The 24,796-nt window shown below is 43.1% G+C and overlaps 1 protein-coding gene across 2 annotated transcripts in view; it reads right to left on the reverse strand.

Annotated features, from left to right (window-relative positions):
• The window catches only part of LOC134611565 (THAP domain-containing protein 5-like), a 56,120-nt gene that overhangs the window by 14,418 nt on the left and 16,906 nt on the right, over nucleotides 1–24,796 (reverse strand). For both annotated transcript variants that reach the window (XM_063455559.1, XM_063455558.1), the window contains exons 2-3: nucleotides 21,195–21,313; nucleotides 5,391–5,682 (exon numbers count right to left, since the gene is read on the reverse strand). In XM_063455559.1, the coding sequence (XP_063311629.1) occupies nucleotides 5,391–5,682; nucleotides 21,195–21,265 (363 nt within the window). In that variant the 5' untranslated portion in view covers nucleotides 21,266–21,313. The remainder of the gene's footprint in view (nucleotides 1–5,390; nucleotides 5,683–21,194; nucleotides 21,314–24,796) is intronic.

Here is a 24,796-nt window from a genome sequence, read left to right on the forward strand (position 1 = left end):
CTGGAAAGGAGGGAAGGTTTGCCTACATTACTGGCAGGTCAGTCTGGTGTGAATACACCAAAAACTGACTGACAATCTTGCAAGCTCAGCCCATTCAGAGCAGACCTTGCAGGGAGCACTGTTTCAGTGCTTGTGACGGACCGCCTGGCACCAAGGCCGGGTGCCTCCATCAATCGATGCTCCTAGTGCTCACTGAGGACTTCCAGTACTCCACCAGACACCATCAGCACCGTAGTCCCCACTTCCAGTGTTACAGCTTGGCTGGGGTCTCGCCTCCTACAACCACCCTGGACCCAAGACTAGGATCCAGATTCCAGTGGGCAGACCTCTCCTACTCCAGAGAGCGTAGCAGGAACAGCTCTTAAAAGAGCTAGTAATTATAGCACTCCAAAGAACAATCCCAAGAGCAGGGATTATAGCAGGTATAGTTTTCCTCTATAAGCACGAGACAAGGCTCTGTGTTGAGGGTAAACTGGAACAGATTTTAATGGTGCCACACTTGGCCTTATATGACAATCCCCATGCAAGGGTTACGCCCACATGGACCTTGTTGGGGACTCCAACACAAAGTCACAGACCAATCATGACACTCCCATAACAAACATACAATCCATTCCGTCTGCCTGGGAGATAATGGATTCAGATACTGTATTAACTCAAATATCCCCAGGAAGAAAAAACATATTTTTATAAAACCCCCAAAACACATAAAATCCTCACAATTGTTACATCCACTGATATCCCTGATCTGGGTGACCAACATATCCAAAAATCACCAAGATCAGTTCAGGGGTTCAGGAATTTTATGGAAGTCACATTTTGACCGACCGCACACGTGGTTCCATGCCCAAAACAGTTCCAGAGTATTAGGCTGTGTGGTCGGTCTACTTCTGGGATTCAAAGTAACAATAAAAATACAGAACGTAGAGAGTTCATATGGCACTTAGTCTATGTCTCTCCTTCGAGAATTTGTTCTTACTGAAAGCCGTTCGAATAGCCGAACATCCATGGAAGGTAAGTACTGAGCGGTGTTCATGCCGTCGAGTGTTCCATGAACTCAACGACCAAACACCGCTCATTGTACTTGCGGCTTAAGATGGCCGCTGCCACGTGTTCAAATGCTGCTTTGAACCACTTCCACCGTTCGTGAGTTCAAATTCCAGCTTCAAAAGTTATAAGTGTTCCTTTTATAAGTTCAAAAGGGCATAAACAGTGTTTTTAAAGAAAGTCTAAAAAGGGGCCAGAGGCTGTTAAACAGGCCCCTCCAAGAACCAGTGACAAGGTTACTTTCGCCACAGTACTCTTTACAGGATCCTAGTGCTATAAACATAGCGCGAGTGTGTCTAATGCCCACAGACTATAGGCCCTGTAATATCCACTGTAAAAGTCTCCGTTTGTGTATTTGGACTATATGGTTCGGGAACCAGTGAAGTGGTTACTGGAAGGGGAAAGGGCTATTCTTTAATCACTGTTCCAGTGTGGATGATTCAACAGGGAAAGTCCTTGTAAGGACTAGAGCTCTCAGGACTGAGTGTCGTCCAGTGCTTGGGGGTGGATAGAGTGAGTTCACCATTTGGCTCCAGGAGGGAGAGGTTCCAGGACACCAGTCAAGCCACGGCCACTGTGGGCAGAAGTGCTATGGTTTGTCCCCTGTTCTAGCTAAGAAGCAGTCCTTGGTGGAGGTACCTAGCCAGGGGTACAGGGAGCTCCGTTACACAGGGAAGTAAGTGAAGGCATCTAGCAACCAGGAAGTGCCTCTAGTGGCTGTCTGGTTTACAGCCACTAGTGGCAGTTTAGTCGTGCAATGTATTTATTGCAGTTTCTTAAAATGTGCAATGATTTACATTGCAGGACTAAGGGGAATAGGGACATTGCACCTAGACCACTTCAATGAGATCAAGTGACCTGGGTGCCGATAGTGTCCCTTTAACTTGTGAGGCTAATTTATGTTATGTGAATTTTTACTAACAGAAAGATTCATATATTTTTCAGCTACAACCTACAACCTTTTGCTTTATTTTTATTGATTAATAATATACTTTGAGATGTGCTTTAGGGTTTATATGTAATGACATATAAACAATCTGCATTTTTCTTATAGGATATATGAAGATTTTCCATATATGGTCGACTTTCCCTTACTGCCACCTGCAGTGAGAGAGTCTAAAGTTTAATAAGAATCTGTTCAGTTCTCAATGTAACTGCAGTTGACTGGGGCAACATATGAATCACGGAGAATAATAATGATATACATTTTGAAGTGCACACAATATTTGTTTTTTCTTTAACCTTTGTGTCTAATAAAGCCTCAAGCACTGCTTCGTGTAGAATAACAGAGGAGTGAAATTAAACTGTTTTTAAAAGTACACAAAACTGCAGTTTTCTAACGGGGCGGGGCCGGACTGTCATGGAGGGAAGACGTGCCTGCTTGAGGCTCCCTCCTGATCTACGCTACAATTACTAAATGGTCACTCCTGACCCACGAAAAGAGACAAAAATGATCCCAAGCAACGCACTGACCCTTAGTCCATACGGGAAACCGGTGATGCGGCCCGGGAATGGACGACAGATGGCAGGCTACACTCGTGGAGGCATCCGGCCGGGTGTGCAAGGGACGGGAGCGGCGGCCGAGCTCTCAGCCTGGAGCGACCCGCGAGCCGAGTGCTACAAACGGGTACCCCGTAACCCCCCCCCCGGACCGGTGGGGGTGATCCCGGTCCACCACTGGGAGCACTACCGGCTATGGCAGAAACATGTATGGAACAAATCGGAGCTCAGAGAGACCCGCCCAAGATGGCGGCGACCACGCGGTTTACGAGCGGACATGGGGTACAACAAGCCCCTGTGTCCAGCCTTGAACTAATATTCACTAACTTCTGGCTTAAGCTTGAGCTCAGACTGAGACAGGGGGCTCTGCTAACGCCCACCTCCAGACACCCGCCAAGCCGCTCACCGCCCGACCCACAGCGTCACACGGCACCCCAGGGGAGGCCCAAACCAGCGAGAAAACAACGGAGAGACAAACAAACCGCTTACCCACACAGGGCGGCGAAACGGAGAACACGAACAAGACGCAGCATGGGCACACCTCAGGCTTCCTCTACCGTAAGGGCAACTCTACCCCAGCTTCCTGACTCACCCAAGCGACATCCCTCACGTCCAATGACCCACCGCATTAAACTGCGACAGCAGGGGCAACCGTGGCAGGGACCAGCACAGCCCCAACGAGGCATCGGCTGAAGAACTTAAAGACGAGCTCTGCATACCTGGGTCCATGACCGAAAGGCTGGCCGCAGCATGCTGCAGATGCCTCATATGGTTCCTATCTGCAAATGCTATAGTTTTTATTGTTTTTCCTGTGGTTTTTCATTTGATATCTCCCTTATACTTTTATGTACCTGCTACAACCAACGATATGAATCTAGTCACCTAACATAGCAAACCCTGCAGTGTCAAGCATTACCTGTATTCACTTGTTTAATCTGTCACAAACGTACAAAGTTTGACTATTATGCTATTTTCCTATTATGTATTACAAGAGACCTACAATCTTCACTATGAGCAACAGTGCGCTCAATCTATGATTATCGAAGTTAAATGCATAATTATTTTAGCGAGCCATATTGCAAGAATGAGCAAGTTACTCCTAAGCTATGTTTATATCCAACCTGATGTCAAACCATACGTATATATAAAAAAAAAGTGTGCATTGTTTATCTATTCCCCACTGTAACTAATGTCCTGAAACCTGCATATGGATTGCCGTTGGGGTACCATATGTATGCCTGTGATTGATATATGCACTGCAAAAATAAAGAATTAAAAAAAACCAAAAAAAAAAATGCAGTTTTCTACTAATTACTTTATTTGATTTCCCTGAAATCTGGTGTTAACGGATGTTTTTCATATGGAAGACAAGCAGTAAAAAAAAATAAAAAAAATCTAATCTGATTTTTTAAAAATTATTCAAAGCTTGTTGCAGCACCGACAACAGTTATTTAGAAATACATGAAAAGCAAGCTCTGCACAATTATGTTGACGTTTTAGATAGGTGCATAGTTTGATATGTACTAAGGCCACTTGAATACTAATTACAGTAAGTTCTAGCCTACATTTAGGTTTTGTTCTATGTATTTGCATTTTTTTTCACAATGTCCTTTATTTGTGGCCATTAAAGGGAACATTAAAGATAGAAAATGCAGAAGTTCATGGCCTCGGCATGACAAAAAGGTGACAAATTATCCAATATGTGAAATGTTCCAATAATAGGCAAATGGAAATCTATAACAGGGAATGGTGAGCAAGATAAGAGTGATATGGGTGGTGAGGTGGGGAAAGGAGTCAAGAATGGTGGGAGGGATGTTTGTTCCTGTTAAAGATATTTGTTTTTAATCCTTATCCCACATCTCTTCCTAGAAGGATATACTGAAATAGATACGGTTGCTGGGTCAATTAATGGTTTTATGAAGCACTCAAAACACATAACAGTTTGCACAGTGACGCCACTCAGCATTAATACTACACTTACAGTCTCTGGCTAGAAGCAGGACTACGTTTTTATTTGCGTTCACCTGCAACTTGCGGGATAATTATTAGGAGGTGGCAATACAAATGCAAAACAAAAATTGGTGTTTGTTGGTGCTTGTTTCTGCCATAAATATAAGGCTGACTCACACCGAAAAAGTTATCAAAACTGATATTGGTCCATAGTAGCCATTAAACCCCTCCCTCGTTTCTATGCACAACCAGAAAAAAAAGAAAAGAAAAACTTTTGAAAGCTCGCAGGATTTGTGGGGACCCAGGATTATTAGCACAATGAACAAAAAAAAAAAAAAAAAACTTGTGGCCATTTGTACTCCCTAGTAGTCACCTAGAGCCCAAGCCTGATGAGTGCCCTATCCGTCTAAATCCACCCTATGTACAGAGCGTTGGACAGTAATTATACTAGATAGGAGCACTAAACTAGCCAACAACCCTTTTTTCCAGCTCATGTGCAGTGGGTGGAGGTTAAAGGAAAACGGCCCTTAATTTTTAATCTTTGGTAAAAGATCATCGCTCAATGAGTATGAATAGCAAGCTGGCCAAAGAGAAAAGTAAAAATACATATATATGACTTGAAGCCTACTTGGTTACCGTATAACTCAGTTACCAATGAGAATTGGGTGGGAGGAGAAGTTCTGAACTTATCTCTAATCTTCCCTTTCACTCAGATGCTTTGAGTATGGACACACACCACTTTATTAACAGTATGTCTGTGTGCGTCAGTTGAGTAGTTCCTGGCTTGCGGCTCAGGAGTGATGACATAGCATCAAGGTCCATATGGACAACCCAGGTCCCACACCCTATTTTCTTTAAACTAGCATTCACACTTCAAAACCACTTTTTGTTACCTGATCACTCTTTTGAGCCTCCGTTTCATTACATTTTATTGGTACTTGTATTTTGTCTGTCTCAACACTCTTTTTCCTTTTAACTCGCTCTTTTAAATGTTTGGTAGGCTTCTCAAAAACGGAAGGCACTGCATCAAGCCGCAGTCGGGGGATCATAGCTCCTGGGCGTAGCATGTAATCTTTGTCTGTAAAGTGATCACTGCAGATTCGGCTTGAATCTGATGGTTTCCAGTTTTTACGTTTGATTGCTGCAACCCATTCTGCCAAGCGCTCAGGATCTTTCATTGGAAACCTGCAGAATATTTAGAAACTCAGATTGTAATGTAAAATACATACATTTTACATTATATAAAAATATCATCTCCACATACCTCTCGCAAATTATTACTTGGTCAAGTTTCTGGACAAAACCAATGGATTCAGTTAGAACAACGTTCACTTGCTATCTTGCTAGCTAACTACCAGAGTTACTCCATGCTTTTTGTAGACATTTAGCAAAATAGAAACCCCCTTTTTCAATTTACAGCCTTTGGCAATCACATCAATCCACACATTTCCTATTGTCAGGATATTTATATCGGCAGACATTTTGTGCTATGATAGAAATTAAAATGTATATTGTCAGAATCACTCTGAATAGAGCAGACTCCATTTTGGATTTCAAGCTAACAAAGACACAAATTTATATCCTTTCTGTGACTAACCTAGCCGGAGCTAAAGAATGCATTGTACATACAAACCAAGTGATGAGAAATGAGAATGGGGGATGGATTCTCTGTCTAGATGCTAATGGAATAGAAATAATTCTAAACCCAGACATTTGTGACAGAGAAGATTAAATAATTTAATTTTACTTTCTAAATATTACAAGATCCCATTGTAAGTTAGGGGTCAATTTAAGTTTAAACTGTCATTTTAGAAATTATGACAGAAATTGCAGACACTAAGACTGAGGCAAACTCTTTGAACTGACAGAAAACTTAAGTTATAGATAACCATAAAGATAAGCTAAATGACGTCAAAATAGCCACCAGGAAAAGTTAACTCTTTCCTGGATAGGAATGTTTAGTGGGACGAGACTGCCCTCTATAGACCAAATACTTAAATTGCTATCTGGAAGGTAACCACACCTCCAGTTTTCTATTGGTCTATCACCTAGTGACGAACAGAGAATTTTTCCCTTTAAAAAGTTAAGACAAAGGGAAGAAAGGGGCAGGATAAGCAAGAGAGTGAGCAGTCGGGGGCAAGGCAGTCGGAAGCAGGCTAAGTCAAAGTGAGCAACGAAGTAAGCAAGGGGAGAAGAAAGACAAGAAGTAAGAAGCAAGTGAGTCAGAGCGAGAAAGAAACATTCCTTGACACTTAGCTACCTGAGAACATCTGATGAGAACATCTCTTTAACTGGTAAATATACTGGTTTCATTTAATTAATCTAAATTAATTACATTTTTTCTAATAGCATGATATATGACTGGATAAATCACGGTCAGATTTCGATATTTAGAAATCTTAGTTAACCAAGGAATAAATAGTTAAGCATTCCATTCTGCAGATGGAAAATAGTAATTATATATTAGTGTGATTACATCACATGTTAGCATATCGTGATATTTATCCAGGTGTATTGATTTGCTCTAAAAGAAGATAAAAGACACCACAATCACCGAATCCGAGAAACCTTTAAATTCTCCCAAGCATATGAATGCTGTAGACCATTGAATAGGAACCATACGAATAGGCTTGTACTCCTAGCAGTCAACTGGAACAGCATGCAATAAATCCTTCCCCCAATAATGAGACGACACATCACTTTGAGGGTAAAACAGGAATTCTGGACTGGCTTATCCAGCCTGGCTTTTATTTCCAACTCACACATACAGGCCACACCCAGGGGGAGGCATAAAAGAACCAATGACATAGATGTTACCTCCCACACATCCCCTCCCCTTAGTGTGACACATAATCCCATTATGCATACAGTGTAAAATATACTTTTACACAACTTTCATAACTTTAAAACCATACATCACATTCACATAAAAATACATATCCACAATCAATCCATTCAGGGGAACAACATATTAAAAAATGGCATGAATCCGACCAGGGGTTCAAAAGTTACTAAAAGTATCCTTTCTGGCTGGCAGAAAAACATCCCCACAATGCACCCTGGTTTCCTCCCTTCTGCCCTGGAGTTAATTGGAGAAGTAATCCAATTACCCAGGACTAAAGGCAGACTCCATTAACCACATGGTTGCAAAACAACATAAAACACTTTAAAATACATAAAGTCACATTTACACATAACACACAGACATTTCACCTATCCCCAGATAGCTGGGATCTGCACGCACAAAACTACCGAATAGCGCGCAGATCCTACTCACACAGTACAATTGCCATGGAGCTAAAGTCTTTCCCATAGTCTTTCATTATATGAATAGGCTCCATGGTATGGCTATCTGGGGTATCACATTCCCATAAAGTCTGGTCCATAGTCCAAAGGCAAGAGGCGGGCAATCAGCCCCCTCCAAGGACACGTGGCGAGGTCGGTTTCGCCACACTTCTCCCCTTTACCCCCCAGACTAACAGGGTACTTGACCTCCTGCCGGTCAGTGCCCTTGTTAGTCCAGCAGCCCACCCACAAGACAGAAACAGCAGAGCAGCCCACCCACAATAAACAGTTACTACACCTGGGTGAGGGAGAATCTTGTCCAGGTTCAGGTGCCTCACCACGGCTGTGTGGGGGACTGGTAGGCTGCCTTGGTAGGTTGCTGAGGGGGCAGAGACCAGCGGTACTCTGTCCTGTTGCCAGCACTACCACGGGAGTAGTCTGGTTGGAGCCTGGTTGCTGGAGACCGACTGTCTCCCCTTTAAATACACCGCTCTGCTGCTGGAGACCGACTGTCTCCCCTTGAGTTACACCTCTCTGCTGCTGGAGACCGACTGTCTCCCCTTGAGTTACACAGCTCTGCTGCTGGAGACAGACTGTCTCCCCTTTAAATACACCGCTCTGCTGCTGGAGACCGACTGTCTCCCCTTGAGTTACACCGCTCTGCTGGTGGAGACCGACTGTCTCCCCTTGAGTTACACAACTCTGCTGCTGGAGACCGACTGTCTCCCCTTTAGTTACACAGCTCTGCTGCTGGAGACAGACTGTCTCCCCTTTGGCTAAACAGCCCTGTTGTGGGGGGGCAGGACCGACCGTCCCTACCCCCTGTGCTGGAAGTGCAGAGACCACGGTCCCATCTGCACAGGTGTGGGGCTTACAGTCTCCCCCTGGTACATTAAGGTGCCGCTGGGGAGAGGTGGTAACCAGCTCCTCTCCCATTAGAACACTCTGCCGCTGGGGAATGGAGACTGGGCTCTCTATTCCCTGTACATTAATGATCCGCCGCTGGGGAGAGGTGGTAACAATCTCCTCTCCCATGCATACTTCCCGTCTCTGCGGAGGGAGACCGACTGTCTCTCCTCCCAGCACAGAGTCCTGCTGTGGGGGAAAGGGGGCTGGGCTCTCTATTCCCTGCTGGATACTCTGCCACTGGGGAATGGAGACCGGGCTCCCAATTCCCAACAAATCACACTGCCGCTGGGGAGGGAGGACGGCTCCTTCAGCTCCCTGTAACTTGGGCGCAGAGACCACGGTCCCATCTGCGCTGGTGTGGGGCTTACGGTCTCCCCTTGGTGGGTTAGGCTGCCGCTGGAGAGAGGGTGTAACAAGCTCCTCTCTCTGAACTGTAACCTGCCACTGGGGATCTGGGCCGACTGCCCAGCATCCCTGTAGGGCCGGTAGAGAGACCTCGATCCCATCTCCACCTGCCATCTGTGGGTCTCTCCAGGACCAGTCTATGAGGTCCCCTACTTCTGCAACTGGTAGTGAAGCAGGGGGTACCTCTGCCGCGTTTTCCCAGCTATAGGCTAGCAGGTCTGCCACCCAGTTTTCCCGGTCTGCGTCCCTGCTCTGCGGCTGGCAGGAATTTAATAGTTCTACATAGTCCATCTCCAGCTCTCGTTCCATGGCAGCGAAACGGCGGAGGTCTTCTCCCAGTCCAATAGATCTCGGGCCCTGTATCATCTCACCTCGGTAATGAAAGATAGCCCAGTACCGTGACTCTGCTGGACTGCCGAAGTCGACATCCTCCACTAAGGCTTTCCACAACAGGCCAGGGCTTGTGTAGTTCTCCCCCTCTGGCTGGATGCCCTCTGCCCTCCACGTCTCTGGCTGGACAGTGCACCACCACAGTGCCCGGTATGAGGCGTCCAGGCTCAGTTCCCTTTCCACCAGGTATTCAAGTTGTCTTACCCGCTGCCCTCCGGGTTGGTCTCCCAGAAGCGGCATCCGCCAGGCCATTTGTTCCTCCAACTGGTATGCGACACCAGGAAGGCGCTGCTGCCGTTGATACTGGACTTCCTCCAGGGCATCGTACCATAATTCTTTCCGGGCATTATCTCTCCATTCTAATTCACTCTCTTCCTCAGGTGTGTGTGTTGCCCAGGGGTCTACGAACCCCATTTTCCCAAATCTTTGTGTAAACAGGGACGCTGTATGAACACTAGTGTCGCCCTCCCTTTATAATCCAAACGAACTGTGTCTCCGAGCTGCTTTACCTCGCACTAGGACGCCATCCCACCGCTTGCCACCAATGTAACGGATCACCTGGCACCCCGACTTGGTACCTCCGTTAATGGATGCTCCTAGTGCTTCCTGAGGACTCCAAGCACTCTGGCAGACACCACAATCACCGAATCCGAGAAACCTTTAAATTCTCCCAAGCATATGAATGCTGTAGACCATTGAATAGGAACCATACGAATAGGCTTGTACTCCTAGCAGTCAACTGGAACAGCATGCAATAAATCCTTCCCCCAATAATGAGACGACACATCACTTTGAGGGTAAAACAGGAACTCTGGACTGGCTCATCCAGCCTGGCTTTTATTTCCAACTCACACATACAGGCCACACCCAGGGGGAGGCATAAAAGAACCAATGACATAGATGTTACCTCCCTCACATCCCCTCCCCTTAGTGTGACACATAATCCCATTATGCATACAGTGTAAAATATACTTTTACACAACTTTCATAACTTTAAAACCATACATCACATTCACATACAAATACATATCCACAATCAATCCATTCAGGGGAACAACATATTAAAAAATGGCATGAATCCGACCAGGGGTTCAAAAGTTACTAAAAGTATCTTTTGTTCCTTTCTGGCTGGCAGAAAAACATCCCCACAATGCACCCTGGTTTCCTCCCTTCTGCCCTGGAGTTAATTGGAGAAGTAATCCAATTACCCAGGACTAAAGGCAGACTCCATTAACCACATGGTTGCAAAACAACATAAAACACTTTAAAATACATAAAGTCACATTTACACATAACACACAGACATTTCACCTATCCACAGATAGCTGGGATCTGCACGCACAAAACTACCGAATAGCGCGCAGATCCTACTCACACAGTACAATTGCCATGGAGCTAAAGTCTTTCCCATAGTCTTTCATTATATGAATAGGCTCCATGGTATGGCTATCTGGGGTATCACATTCCCATAAAGTCTGGTCCATAGTCCAAAGGCAAGAGGCGGGCAATCAGCCCCCTCCAAGGACACGTGGCGAGGTCGGTTTCGCCACAGAGGTCTAGCCAGCATTGAAAGGGTTAACTGTTAGCTAAAGTTTTATGGCCTTACGCTGCAAGCTGTGTGAAAGAAAGCTTTTCTTTGTCTCTGTGAAGCCCATCATAAATCTCGTCTTGACAATTGCTATGTTAACCATTGGAATGTGTATTGCCATTGTATTGCATACTCATGTTATACTGAATATTCATTGATTATTGTCATGCATGTTACTTATTATTATTATTTAATTTGTCACAATAAATTGTACCTATTTTTATAACAAATTGTGATTTTATTTATATGGAATACATTTCACTTACATGATAACGATCTTTGGGATCTGAGAATTGAAATAGTGGGCAATTCTCAACTGTTTACTATTATTATCCCATAAATATCCCCACACTATCTACACTCTGCACCCTGCTTTTACCCCTTTCTGGGACTTGCATTGCATTGTTGTTGTGGACTGCAACTGTGACTGGGGTCTGAGTGGTTTGCAAATAGTATAGGCTCTCTCAGTAACGGCACATTTGAGCTAATGTGCTAAAGTCTTAAGCAGGGACTAACTGAAGGGTAAGTTTGTTGAATTTGATTTCTGTTTATAAAATATGCCTGTTGACATAAAAAATTATGATTCATATTCCATACTACCTGAAAGCTCTTGTCGCCATATATGTAATGTTATTACCTTCAATTGAACCTGTCATGACATATACAGGTTTTCAGTTTTCTAACCATCTGTATTGACTCATGTTATACAAATAAGTATCTCTTCCTTAAATACTGTTAAAAGCTCATATTTTCATTTCTTTCTATTACCCCTGTTCCCTGCTGAGAGCACCAATCATGTTTTCAATGGGTATTACTCGCGCACACATCTCCTGCATACCCTTATTTGGGAAGAAAAGACGTGATTTCCAGAAGAGGTTAAAAGCCCCCAACACTAAATGCTGGCTTTATGTTTATGTAAATAAAACTTATCTGATCTCTCTCTTTTCTTAGATTGCCTGCCCAAACCTCCTGCAATAAATCATTCTGGCTCTTTCTCTTCTGCTGCTGCTGCTCTCACATCCTCTTACCTCCTTCTCTTTGCAGGCATTGCTTTCCCTTACAAATGTTTTTAAAATACTATAAGTGACAACCTATGTAAAATAGTGGAGCATTTAGAAACACGCAAATAAAATATTCTTACATTTGCCAATATTTGGGTAAGGAGAGATATTCACCAGCATGACAATATCTCTACTTACACAAATATTGGCAAGGGTAAGAATATTTGCATGTTTTTAAGAGATCTACTATTTTACATACGTTTTTCACTTATCATATTTTCATAAATTTGTATATTTTATTGTTGTGGCAAAGAAGGTATCTCTGCATGAGTGTTTTAGAGCTGCTGTTTGTTAGAATATATTTTAAGAGCTTATGGTTTTTTTTTTTTTTTTAATTCTTTATTTTTGTGCAATAAGGCTTACAAACAGACCTGTAGTGCCACGATAGCAGATACAGGCGGATTAATTCCAACATCATTATGACAAGATATGGTTGCACATTTTTGCGAACACAATGTATACTAGTGGACAATAATATTAGATTAAATAAGAAAAGGAAAAATAAAAACAGAGACAAAAACAAAACATTAGCTCTGCCATTAGAACTCTGCAGGTGCTTAATAACACAGTATAAACAGGAGAGACGGTCGCAAGGGGTACACATGTAGGCTATTTTAGAGACTTTGGGTATTTTGCTATTCAGCTCAGGTGTCCTGATGTCTGATTTCGTCTGTGTTGGCTGCAAAGTGCCAGCCTGGCTGACATTGTCGTGTAAGTACTCCTAGGCGGGCCGACTTTGGCTCCTCAGGCTAGTGGCATGGCTTGTGGTTTACTAGCACAGTCTGCGCGCGAGTAAGGCGTAGTAGGTGATACAGCTTTGCTTGTACTGACATTTCGTTAACATCGAAGATATAGCAAACAAAATTGTACGGTAAGATAACTCTGCAATTAAACAGGGTGGCTCTGTATAGTAAGGATTAGCGCCATTTTGTGTCTAATAACACTTAGTGAGTGCGGTTGTGAGTAGTGAAGCTCAATTTTTTGTATCAGCGCAAGTGGGTACGTACAGTTTGTATGCGCTAGGGCAACATATTGTGGTTGTTGGCTGTGCCCCTTGGGAATAACGTTTATCTAGGTACCCCTGGGATGTGTTTGTCGAGCGCTGTAAGCTGAGTTAGCGAGGCTCTAAGTGTAATTGGGTGGTTGATGGTCAACAGGACGCAGCATGAAGTTTTAGTTGTCTGATTAGGAGACCAAGAAAGGCAGGGGCCATTGTCTCTGCTAGCGTCAGCGCTTTGCTTAGGGACCAAATTTGCAGGGACATAGTTAATAGGATACTTTTACTTTTACGCCCCCCTAAACATGCAGTATAGCTCATTGTGAGCAGTTCAACCTATGTAAAGGGCTTCCCAATGCTTAGCTGTTACATTTTGGCGTGTGAGGGTAAAGGGGTGGTTGGATTGTACATTGATTGCATTGACTACGGCCACCGATTCAGAGACATGGCGATAGTGGGTCGCAACGTCTCTGATGAGGTACCCAATAACTGGTGAAAAAATAAACATTACAACCAATATCACAACAACATTGCCATAAATACATAGCTGACTATATACATTTACGTCGTCTTTGCATCAATGCACTGTGGACATGTATTCTCTAGTGTCAATGCAGTTCTAGCTTTTGGTAAATGGTTTTAATACCACATAGTGGGTGGCCTGAACAGTCCTCAGCTGTCTGTCTATGGAGGGTCCTGCTTGATGGTGCTCCGGTCTGGCTGGGATCCGTTGTATTCCCGGGGTGCAGTGTGTTTGCAGGCAGCCCCAGCGCGTTGAGGAGCCTCTCCCACCGAAAGGGCCAGTACTGAATCTCCGTGGGGCACCACCAGTGTGCCAGACGCTCCCCATCTGTACCGGATGTTGTGATCTCTCAGGGCCCTGGTGATCGGTTGGAATCTGCGCCGTTCTACCAGAACCGTAAAAGGTAAGTCATCAAATAATTTTATGTGGTGATTCTCCACGGTCACAGCGGCCTGGTTTCTGGAGCGAGATAGGAGGGCTGTTTTGACGGAGATGTCCCGTGTAACCACAATGGCGTCTCGTGGGGCGTCCGCAGGGGCAGTGGGGGCCTTTCGGACCCGAAACACCGACAACAAAGGCTGCTCTCCCTTTTCTGCCCGTACCCCTAGTGTTCCCGCCACTTTAGTGGCAAAATCCATCAGGGCAGCTTGATTCACTGACTCCGGTATTCCTCGGAATCTGATATTCATCCTACGGTGCCTGGCTTCCAAGGAGGCGACCGTTTTCGAGAGTCTCTCAATCTGTAGAGACATATTGGTCACTTGTGTTTGAGTCTCAGCTAGTCGGCCATCTCGTTCACCTTCTCGGGATTCAGCCTCATCCAAGCGGTGTGTCAGGGTGCCGATCTCCATTTGTATCCCTGCAAGGTCGGCTTTCCACACGGTCCGCAGGTCCAGAAGCAGACGTTTAATGTCCCCTTTGGTGGATGGGGATGTGTCAGTGTCTGAGTCTGCTTTCTGGTGTATGCTGCTGTTTGTCTGCGGGGCCACCGCGTCTTCCTCCCCCTCTGAGCCGTCTGAGGTACTTGAGCCTCGTGATCTGCTGGGGGCCATCTTGGTCTGGGCCTGAGGCTGCGGCCCGTCGAAAAAGACCTGCGGACCACAACAGGGGACGCTGCTGGCACAGGACCCCATCGTGGTACCTCTGACTTCCTAACCCGACTAAACCTACCCAAGCTCCACACAACTGCTACTGCGGAACTCTCAACACCAATCACCACGGACGAAATCAACCTAGCCATATCCTCCCTAAAAAGTAACAAAGCCCCAGGCCCAGACGGATATGAGGGGAGCTACTATAAAACCTTCCGAGAAGAACTGCTCCCGCACATGGAAACCCTATTTCAGGACCTAATGCATGGAGCAGCCCCCACTAAAGACATGACACAGGCACACATTATACTCCTGCCCAAACCAGACAAAGATCACACCCAACCGGAGGCCTATAGACCAATATCGCTCATCAATCATGACAGCAAAATACTGGCCAAGATATTGGCAACTCGACTCAACCCGTACCTGACACAATTGGTCCACGCAGACCAGGTAGGGTTCATCCCCAACAGACAACTATTCGAAAATACCAGACGAAACATAGACACAATCTGGACTCTTACCACAGCCAAAACACCGTCCTTAATTCTTTCCCTAGACGCTGAAAAAGCGTTTGACCGGGTGAGTTGGCCTTACATGTTCACGCTATTGGAACACATAAACATACCCCTCTCATACATTACGGCAGTGCGCGCTCTATACACAAATGTCACCGCACAAATAAAGATAACAGGAGCCCACAGTCCACACTTCGATATACGCAATGGCACTCGTCAAGGATGCCCGCTCTCTCCACTACTGTTTGTGCTCACATTAGAACCCCTCCTCCAGGCAATTAGGGAACACCCAGAAATAACAGGAGCTATGATTGGGAACCAAGAATTCCTGGTCTCGGGGTACGCCGACGATGTACTCCTCACCATGACTGACCCCATTCCCTCCATGCAAGCGCTGCTACCCCTCCTCCGGACATACGGCGAGTTATCAGGATATAAAGTTAACATGGAAAAATCCAGCGCTCTCCCGTTACACCTTACACAATCGGCCATTCATCAAATTACGGTAGAACACCACATCCGCATTTCACCCACCTCACTCACGTACCTCGGTATAAAACTACCGGCGGACCCCACAGCGCTCTACAGCCTAAACTATACTCCGCTTATAGCCAAACTCATAGCAGATATAGAGACCTGGACGGAAAAAACAATATCGTGGATCGGGAGGATACACTCGATCAAGATGAATGTCCTACCCCGTATCCTATTTCTATTCCAAGCTCTGCCCACACCAGTCACGAAACGAGACCTAATACCACTCCAGCGGACAATAGACCGCTTCATATGGCAAAACAGGAGGCACAGAGTAGCCCGCAACATACTCTATCGCCCCAAAACGAGAGGAGGCCTAGGCCTCCCCCACCTCTACTTTTACTATTTAGCAGCCCAAATGACACAAATAGCGATGTGGCATACCCCCCCAGACACTAGAAGATGGGTAGACCTGGAATCGTTACTCATGCAGTCAGATCTCCCTCAATTCTACATTTGGACACCCAGGGAACTCAGGGCACTTCCACGAACATCATGCCCAGCCATCACTAACTCTATCCAATTGTGGGACAAAATAGCCATAAAATACGGATTCACTTCCGCCACCTCCCCCCTCACCCCCATACTAAGAAACAGGGCCTTTGCCCCGGGTATGCGACCCTGGGACTTTAAAGGCCTTGAAAGAGCGGGCCTACAAAGGGTCCACCAACTGTACGTTGGAGATACAATAATCCCCTTTGCGGACCTACAAACCAGAACTACCCTAACCCCAGCAGACTTTTTTAGGTACATTCAACTGAGGAACTACGCCAACCTAAGGACCGTGAAAACAGCCGCCAAAACCAAGCAGACCTTCTTTGAAAGAATCTGCCACGCAGAACGATACCAACGGGGTATGATCTCTCAGTTATACTCCCACCTCTGCTCCTCTACCCAAGAATGGGGACCCCTCCACTACACTGACAAATGGGAATCAGATTTAGGGGAAACCCTAGAAGGCACCGACTGGCAGGACATATGGGAGGCAAACACTAAAACTTCAATATGCGTTACGATGCAGGAACAGTCCTATAAAACAATGTTCCGGTGGTACACCACCCCGGTGCAACTGTACCACATGAACAAGATACCCAATGATCTCTGCTGGCGCAACTGCGGAGAAAAAGGGACTTATATTCACATGTGGTGGAGTTGCCCCAAAATTAAACCTTACTGGAAGGCAATCCAATCATTAATCTCCCAAGTTATGGATAGACACATCACGATAGACCCATGGACGTTCCTCCTGGCCAGACCGGTAGAGGACTGGCCCATTTCAGACCTACGCCTGTTTAACAAACTCACCCTAGCAGCCAGAAGGGCCTTAGCCCAAACGTGGTTAAGGCCAGACGTCCCCCCGGTGTCCGCAGTTATTAACAAGATTAAGGACTGTCACCTCATGGACGAACTTACGGCCAGAGTTCGTGGCTCCACCAAAGCCTTTACTAAGACTTGGGAACCCTGGGAAAATTACATTAACAGTTGAGTCCTATAACCAGACCAGACGTACTCCTATACAAGAACGGACAACCAGGATGCTTCCCCCCCCCCCCCCTCCCCTCCACCCACCACTGGTCCGGGTTTACCGGTACCCCGGCCCACGATCACCTTCTATGTTTACAAAGTTAAATCTATGTTTTATTTTTCTTGTTTTCTCGATTGTACTATGTCTTAAAAACAAAAAACCTGTCAGAAAGAAACAGTACAAGTTGAAAGCTTACACAGTGGTATCTACACCTAACAACATACTCTCTGCTTTTCTGTATTAATGTGAAACCACTGTAAAATACAAATCATAGCTTCTGCGTAAGCCTATGCACTGCTCATATACCTGTTTCCTTTTCTGTCATTGAAAATAAAGAATTACAAAAAAAAAAAAAAAAAGACCTGCGGATATCGGTCTGATGGAGGTCCTCTGCGTAGGCTAATTTGCGGTGTTTGCGCCCCATCTTTATATTGGAGGTATGGGTTGCGAATCAACACTATTTCTGCTTGTTTTCGTGGCTTTTTGGCTATTTTCCGGGTCTATGCGGCAGGAGCTCAGCACAGACACGTCTAGTCGTTTACTCTGCTGGCCACGCCCCCACCTTAAGAGCTTATTGTTGTCACACTTCCTCTTTTAGAGGTTAATTTGTCTGATTGCTTTCCCTTAGGCTGAGAACAATCAGGATAATGTCCCAGAGGAGGGTTTTTCCTAATAACATACATGCACAGCATAGCCTTATTATTTCTGTGACAATCAGCACAGACTGAATTGACTGCAATGAGTGTCCCTTTAATGTGATGTTCGGATTGCTATTAATTTTACATTATAGATTTAGCGAACAAGATCAAAATGCAACTTAGCCCAGGTACAGACAGGGAGGGCACACATTACAAATTAGTTAATGAATAGAAACACATTTAATCTCAACTTTCCTCTATATCTATATGCATGTAAGCTCATCGAGCAGGGCCCTCAACCCCCTCTGTTCCTGTACGTCCAGTGGTCTGATCTCAATTATGTGTCTGTTAGTCCACCCATTGTACAGCGCTACGGAATTTGTTGGCGCTATATAAATAATAAAATAATAATATGAATTCCAGGTGCAAAAGGCAGATCGTAAAATAACCAATGACAGAGAAGCAAGATGGAGTTTCAGTAGGAAGAGGTGATGATTTCTACTTCTCACACTTCACAAATACAGTTGTAATCAAAATTATTTAACATTGAAAAATCAGGTTTATTGTCAAAATTGACATACTTTCTGCTTTTTGGAATGTACCAATAAAACAAAAGTAATTTAAATACCTCAACACAATGAATGCTTCAAGTGGTTTCCCCAAATTCAGCTGAAAATGCAACTTAATATCTTTTTTTACAATTCTTTATTTTTGTAGTGTAAAACATTACAACAATCTCACAATGCCACGGTAGCTTATGTAAGCATTTCGAATTAGACAATGTTAAGACATTTGATACAACTGCACATTTTTTCAATATAATAAACAGGCTAGGTCTACATATGAAAATATATGATGCTAGATAAACATGTTGCTCGTTGTCACAAGATTGCACAAGCCTCTCTTTATGTTAGAGTAAGTAAAACTAGAAAAGCTACAATTTCTGGGGAAATTGTGTGAAGTGTTCTTGCCTCCACCAGAAGTCTACAACCGGAGTGGGAGGAGTAACTGGGCGGAGTGGCTTGAGTAACTGTTGTGTGGTTGGAGTAACTGTGGAAAGGTTGGACTGAGCAGAGTAACTTTATGAAACATTGATTAGCTGTATTGTTGTAACATTGTATGTTACTGTTTTTCTGTTACAGGTATAACGAATTGATTAACATGGAAATATATTTATTAAATGTGTTATCAAAACTTTGGGAATGACAGCAGTTTAGAGAATGTGTTTCATCTAGCAGCCTCTGTGTTCCGGAACACTCTGCTGGCTCATACACCTGGGTTCCTATGGCAACTCACTCTACAGCAAGGGCAGAGAAGAGCGGTTAAAAACAAACTGCTCCAAATTGCTCACTCCACTGGCAGTTGCCATCTTCAAACAATCATAGTTTTAAAAACTATAAATCCTACAGCGAAGAGCTTTATATTGTGAGAATCACAAGACCCAGACCTACATTTTGATGCATAGTATGTCTCTGAAATATTAAACAGTTTGTTTTCCTGGCACTATAGTGGTCCTTTAAGCATTTTGGTGGCTCAGTGATGCTCAGAGGCTGCTTTGCATCCTCTACCACTGGAAACCTGCAACATGTAGTAAGCAAGATGGATTAAGTATCAGAAAATCCTAGGAGAAATCGTCATGCCATCTGCGAGTAAGCTGAATCTTGGGCATACCTCAAATTCCACCAAGGCTTGGTTGCAGAAGAAGTCCTGGAAAATTCGACAGTGACCATTACAGTCGCCTGATTTGAACCTCATAGAAAAACTCTGGTGGGATTTGAAGGCGGTTGTAGCATGCAAACCCAAGAATATTAATGAACTGAAGTCATTGCTCATAAATAATGGTCCTCAGGAATGCTGCCAGAAGACGATGTCTGGCTATGCCTCAGCACATCATAACAGCAAAAGGGTGCTCTACTAAGTACTAAACATGCTTGCCATGAAAGGGTTGAATAATTTTGAGACTGGAGAAGTCATTACAAGTTGCATTTTCAGTTGAATTTGGGGAAACCACTTGAAGCTTTCTTTGTGTTATTTCAATTGCTTTGTTTGATTTGTTCATTGCAAATAGCTGAAAGTCTGTACATTTTGGCAATAAACCACATTTTCAATGGGGGTTGAATAATTCTGATTACAACTGCATGGTTATTAAAGGGACTTTCCAGTGCCAGGCAAACATATCCGTTTTCCCAGCACTGCAGGTTCCTGCAGTGCCCCTCTCCCTCCCACCCCCATCCCATGTTGCTGAAGGGGTTAAAAACGCTTCAGTGTCTTACATGAATCCAGCTCCTCCCGCCAACGTCAGCCGGCAGGGGAGACGTAATGCGCATGCTCGGCAATGGCCGCGTGCACATTGGACCTCCCCGTAGGGGGATTCCGGCGACGCTGGAGGTCCTCATGCATGCGTGAAGACGTCCAGCATAGTTTAAAACACATTTCGTGTTCTAAGAAGGGTTCCCCTCCCGCTGTGCTGAAGGAGTTTAAAACCCCTTCAGTCACTTACCTTAATGCAGCGCCGGGCTCCGGCATTGGTGACCTCTCCTCTCCCTGCCGGTCAGAGGCGCGCGCGCATTCAAACCCACCCATAGGAAAGCATCACTCAATGCTTTCCTATGGGGATCTGAATTTACGCTGGACTCCGTGAGGACGTCCAGCATCATTTCAGTGCGATTTTCTCACTGAAAATCGCGGAAGCAGTCTCTAGTGGCTGTCAGGGAGACAGCAACTTGAGGCTGAATTAACCCTGCAATGTAAACATAGCAGTTTCTCTGAAACTGCTATGTTTTCAGCTGCAGGGTTAAAACTAGGGGGACCTGGCACTCAATTTCAATTTACAGAGCAGGAGATAAAAACTTATAAAGTAAGTTACATCTGAGGGAAAATTAAACCATTATTTTTCATGCAGGCTGTCGCAGCCAGAGGAGGTGTGGTTAGGGCTGCTTGGACAGAAGCAAAAGTAATTTAACCCCTAAATGGCAGAGAATTGGGCAGTGAGAGTTCAGAGGCATGATCTATACACCAAACCCACTTCATTGAGCTAAAGTTGTTCTGGTGACTATAGTGTCCCTTTAATGCTAAGTATAAAGTTAATTGTGCATGATTTTTTGTTGTATGATCACGTATATATCTAAAGCATATATGGCTTTGTTTTCTGACTCTCTGTATGCCGTCAATAAAAATTGACAAAAGAAAAATTATAGGAAGTGACAGTTTCACTTTAAAGTTAAATGTCATACCTGAAAAATTGTTTCCCACATCCTTTGGAAAAATGATTATTGCAACTGTGGGCAGAGCAGGTCATTGGCATGTCCTTCTCGTTGTTGATAGATTCAAATAGAGTAAAAGAGAGTATCACCTAAAAGAAAATCAAACATTACTTAGTAGAACATGTTCATGTTTGTTTGCTGTGTCAACATTTATTTCAAATTGTATTTGCCAATGAAAAACAGGGTACAGACTACACCACTTTGACTTAAGTGATTTTCAAATAAATAAAATAAAGGGATGTAAAATAGAAAAGTGATAAGAAAAGGAAGAAAATGTAGCAAAAGAGAAAAGACAAAATTATATCACATAAGAGACTTCACATCTAGTGTAAAAACTAGATTCATAGTTTTCGGTGTCTAGAAAAATAGATTTTTGTGGCTAAGAACAGTGCAGTGTTTTACAGTGAACAAAGGAAAACTATAGGACAGTGTCTTCACAGTGAATAAATGACGACTACAGGAAGACCTTCTGTGAAAGCTGATCTCCAGGTCTTCCTGACCTTCTTACCATGTGCACTGTATAGGCCCTTCTAATCTTCATCATCCACATCAAAGTTAGTACAAGCTACTTGGTCAAGTCTGGCAAGTTCCTCCCTGAATATGGGCAAAAAGACTGAGGGCTGCTAACAAAAGCTTTGTATTAACCACGGAAGCAATAATGCTCTCCAAATGAATAAACTTCTTGTGTTTGCAGCTTATCACTTTCCAGGGATTGAGTGCCCTCCTTAAATGTCTCCAGACTTGGTAACCACTCAACAAAGGCCAGTGGTTGCGTCTAGTAGTAATCCCAAAAGCTTTGCATTGATTTCCTTCCAGTTATTAAATTAACTCTGCCAGTCATATAAATGTAGATGAAGGTTTATAACTCAAAGGGGGGAGTGTAATTTTCACATATCACAGATGTTGAGCTTTGAAATTGCATATGGGGCACTATAATATCCTAGCCGGAGATAACATGTCTGTCTCTCTCTGTATATCTCATGAGTTTCAATAGTAAAGAAATGCTATCTGGGATCAATGTTGCAAATCATATTCAATTTCTGGAGCAGAAATGCTGTTTGAATATCTTGTATGGGCTATCCGATAGCTGTGATTAGTTTTGTTGATTAAAAAAATAAATAAAACGAAAACACATCACCAAAAAAAGCAAAAATATCTCCATGGAACAAAAAGTACGGAACAAGCATTTTAACTATTATATCCTGGAATACTTTTTACATATATACAGAATATGATTAATGATTATGCAGTTAGAGAATATTCCCCATCGTTATTGTTTTATTGTAAAGAGCAATTTCACCTGTTATACGTAACATCTTTTAATTGTAAATGGGTGACAACATGTTCTATAAACTTAATATTCGGTTAGCAGAGTACCACTTGTACTGTATGTATTTATATGGGACTATCATATCCTCTCTGAGATGCATTTGTCTCAAAAGTACAAAAATAATTTTTTTCGAGACTTTTTTTTATAGAAGATCAAATTAGACCCTCCACATATTTTCTTGCACACCGACAATAAGCTTCCATAATCCTTTATTGTGCAGAATACGACAAGGCAGGATAAGTTCTTTAAAGCTACATCCTTTGCACTGTTCTTCCCTTTTCAACATACACATAAGATAACATAGTTTAAAACAGTGGAGCGCTTATGTGGTAACCCAGTATTATATTGTGCATACACAAAAAAATGATATTCAAGCACTTAACTGGGATTTTTTCTAGTGATATATTGGTGTCTTCTGTGCCTTTAAAATATAAAATTAGATTTACCATTTTTTAGATCAATATATGTATCAGGATATTTAATGTATTTGAATAATTTAGAAAATATGTTGAATTTATGTAAAAGATCATTTAAAAGATAATGCGGTATATATATAATAGAGGTAATAGGATTTATCTTCCTACCTTATACATACTCTATAAGAAACATATTCCCATACACTAAAGAGATGTTTAATGCAATAAATTGATTCAATACAATTTCCTTCTTTATCTGCGAAATGAATCCCCAATTGGTGAAACGCAAAATGAAATGCAGACAAGAAGAAGGGAGAGAGGAACGTTGTAACACGCCCTTCCGCAAACGAACTCTTATGTTGACGTAATGACATCATGCGGTCCACGCACACATATCGAAACCGAGGCGTGAACCGCAAAAACAGCGCGAAAAGAAGATTGAACGAGAAACAGCTGATAGAGAACAAGAGGAGGAAGCATTTAAAGACGGAGACCAAGGAAGTCAGAATTAGAAGACTGAGGAAGCCGAAACTGAACGGTGAAACGCGTTTCTTTATTTGAATAGACTTTTTAAATAGATTTGGTATTGTATTTTTTATATACTTAATTTTATTTCCATCTGGAAAAAATAAAAATAATACTTTTTTACCGAATTTAAGTCTCCGGCATCTATACAGATGGGTGTGTAGTCCCAAACTACACTAAGCTGATTTACTGAGCCAGGTTACAGGCTCTACATTTGTGAGTATATTTTCACCTATATAAGAATTATAATCCAGGTCTGGTGGACCTTCACTATATACTGTTTCTATTTGAGAGGTAACATTGGATCTACGCCAGTACTGAAATAAAGAGGGGGAGGTCGCCCAGGAACGGACCTAAAAGCAATCCATACCAGAGCTAGGTTATATTAGCTCTGGAATATGTGAGTTTTTCCATTTTCTTCCTTTTTTCCTGTGCTTACAAAAATAACATTATTACACTATATGCAATTTTATATTTTAAAGGCACAGAAGACACCAATATATCACTAGAAAAAATCCCAGTTAAGTGCTTGAATATCATTTTTTTGTGTATGCACAATATAATACTGGGTTACCACATAAGCGCTCCACTGTTTTAAACTTTGTATTTCACGGATTTGTGTGTTTGGGGAGAATTACACATTCAGTGTGATAGCAGCTCGATTTATAATAACGATTTGATACACAGTATCCACACAAAACGTTTTCACTGCACAGACTTGTGTTCACGCTATATTGTTTGAAATTCTCCATTGTGTAGTGAAATTGTTTCTAGAATCATGGCTTTGTTTGATAGACGTAATAACTTCTACAAAGATATGGAAGTTGAATTTTCTAACTGGACAGAAAGACCAGAATATAATAGAACAGAAAATGCTCAAAAAATATGTAATGACCTAGAGAAAATGCTCAATAGAGAATTAAAAATAAAATGGGAAATTGCAACATTGGAAAAATATGTGAAAGAAAAAATAACACCTAGAGGTCTAAGGTACTTTAAAGTACCTACATTCGATAGAGATGAGGAAAAATTCATGAGGGAATGGGAGGAAATGTTGGAAGGCTTCTCCTTTTCCACCATGAACCTCATCATTAAGAGAAGAAAAGAAAATCTAAAGGAATTAGATATAGAAATTAGCAAACATCAAGAGAAAATCTTAAATGATTTAAATCAAAAGGAGTTCGATGAAGAGACCCATAGAATTCAAGCTAATTTGGACAAACTAGAAAAAGATGTGATTGACATCAAAAAGAAGAAATACTTTAGAGATGTTAAAGACTATAAAACACATCAAGTGAGAT

The sequence above is a fragment of the Pelobates fuscus genome, chromosome 5, assembly GCF_036172605.1.
Source record: "Pelobates fuscus isolate aPelFus1 chromosome 5, aPelFus1.pri, whole genome shotgun sequence".
NCBI classification, from domain to species: domain Eukaryota; kingdom Metazoa; phylum Chordata; class Amphibia; order Anura; family Pelobatidae; genus Pelobates; species Pelobates fuscus.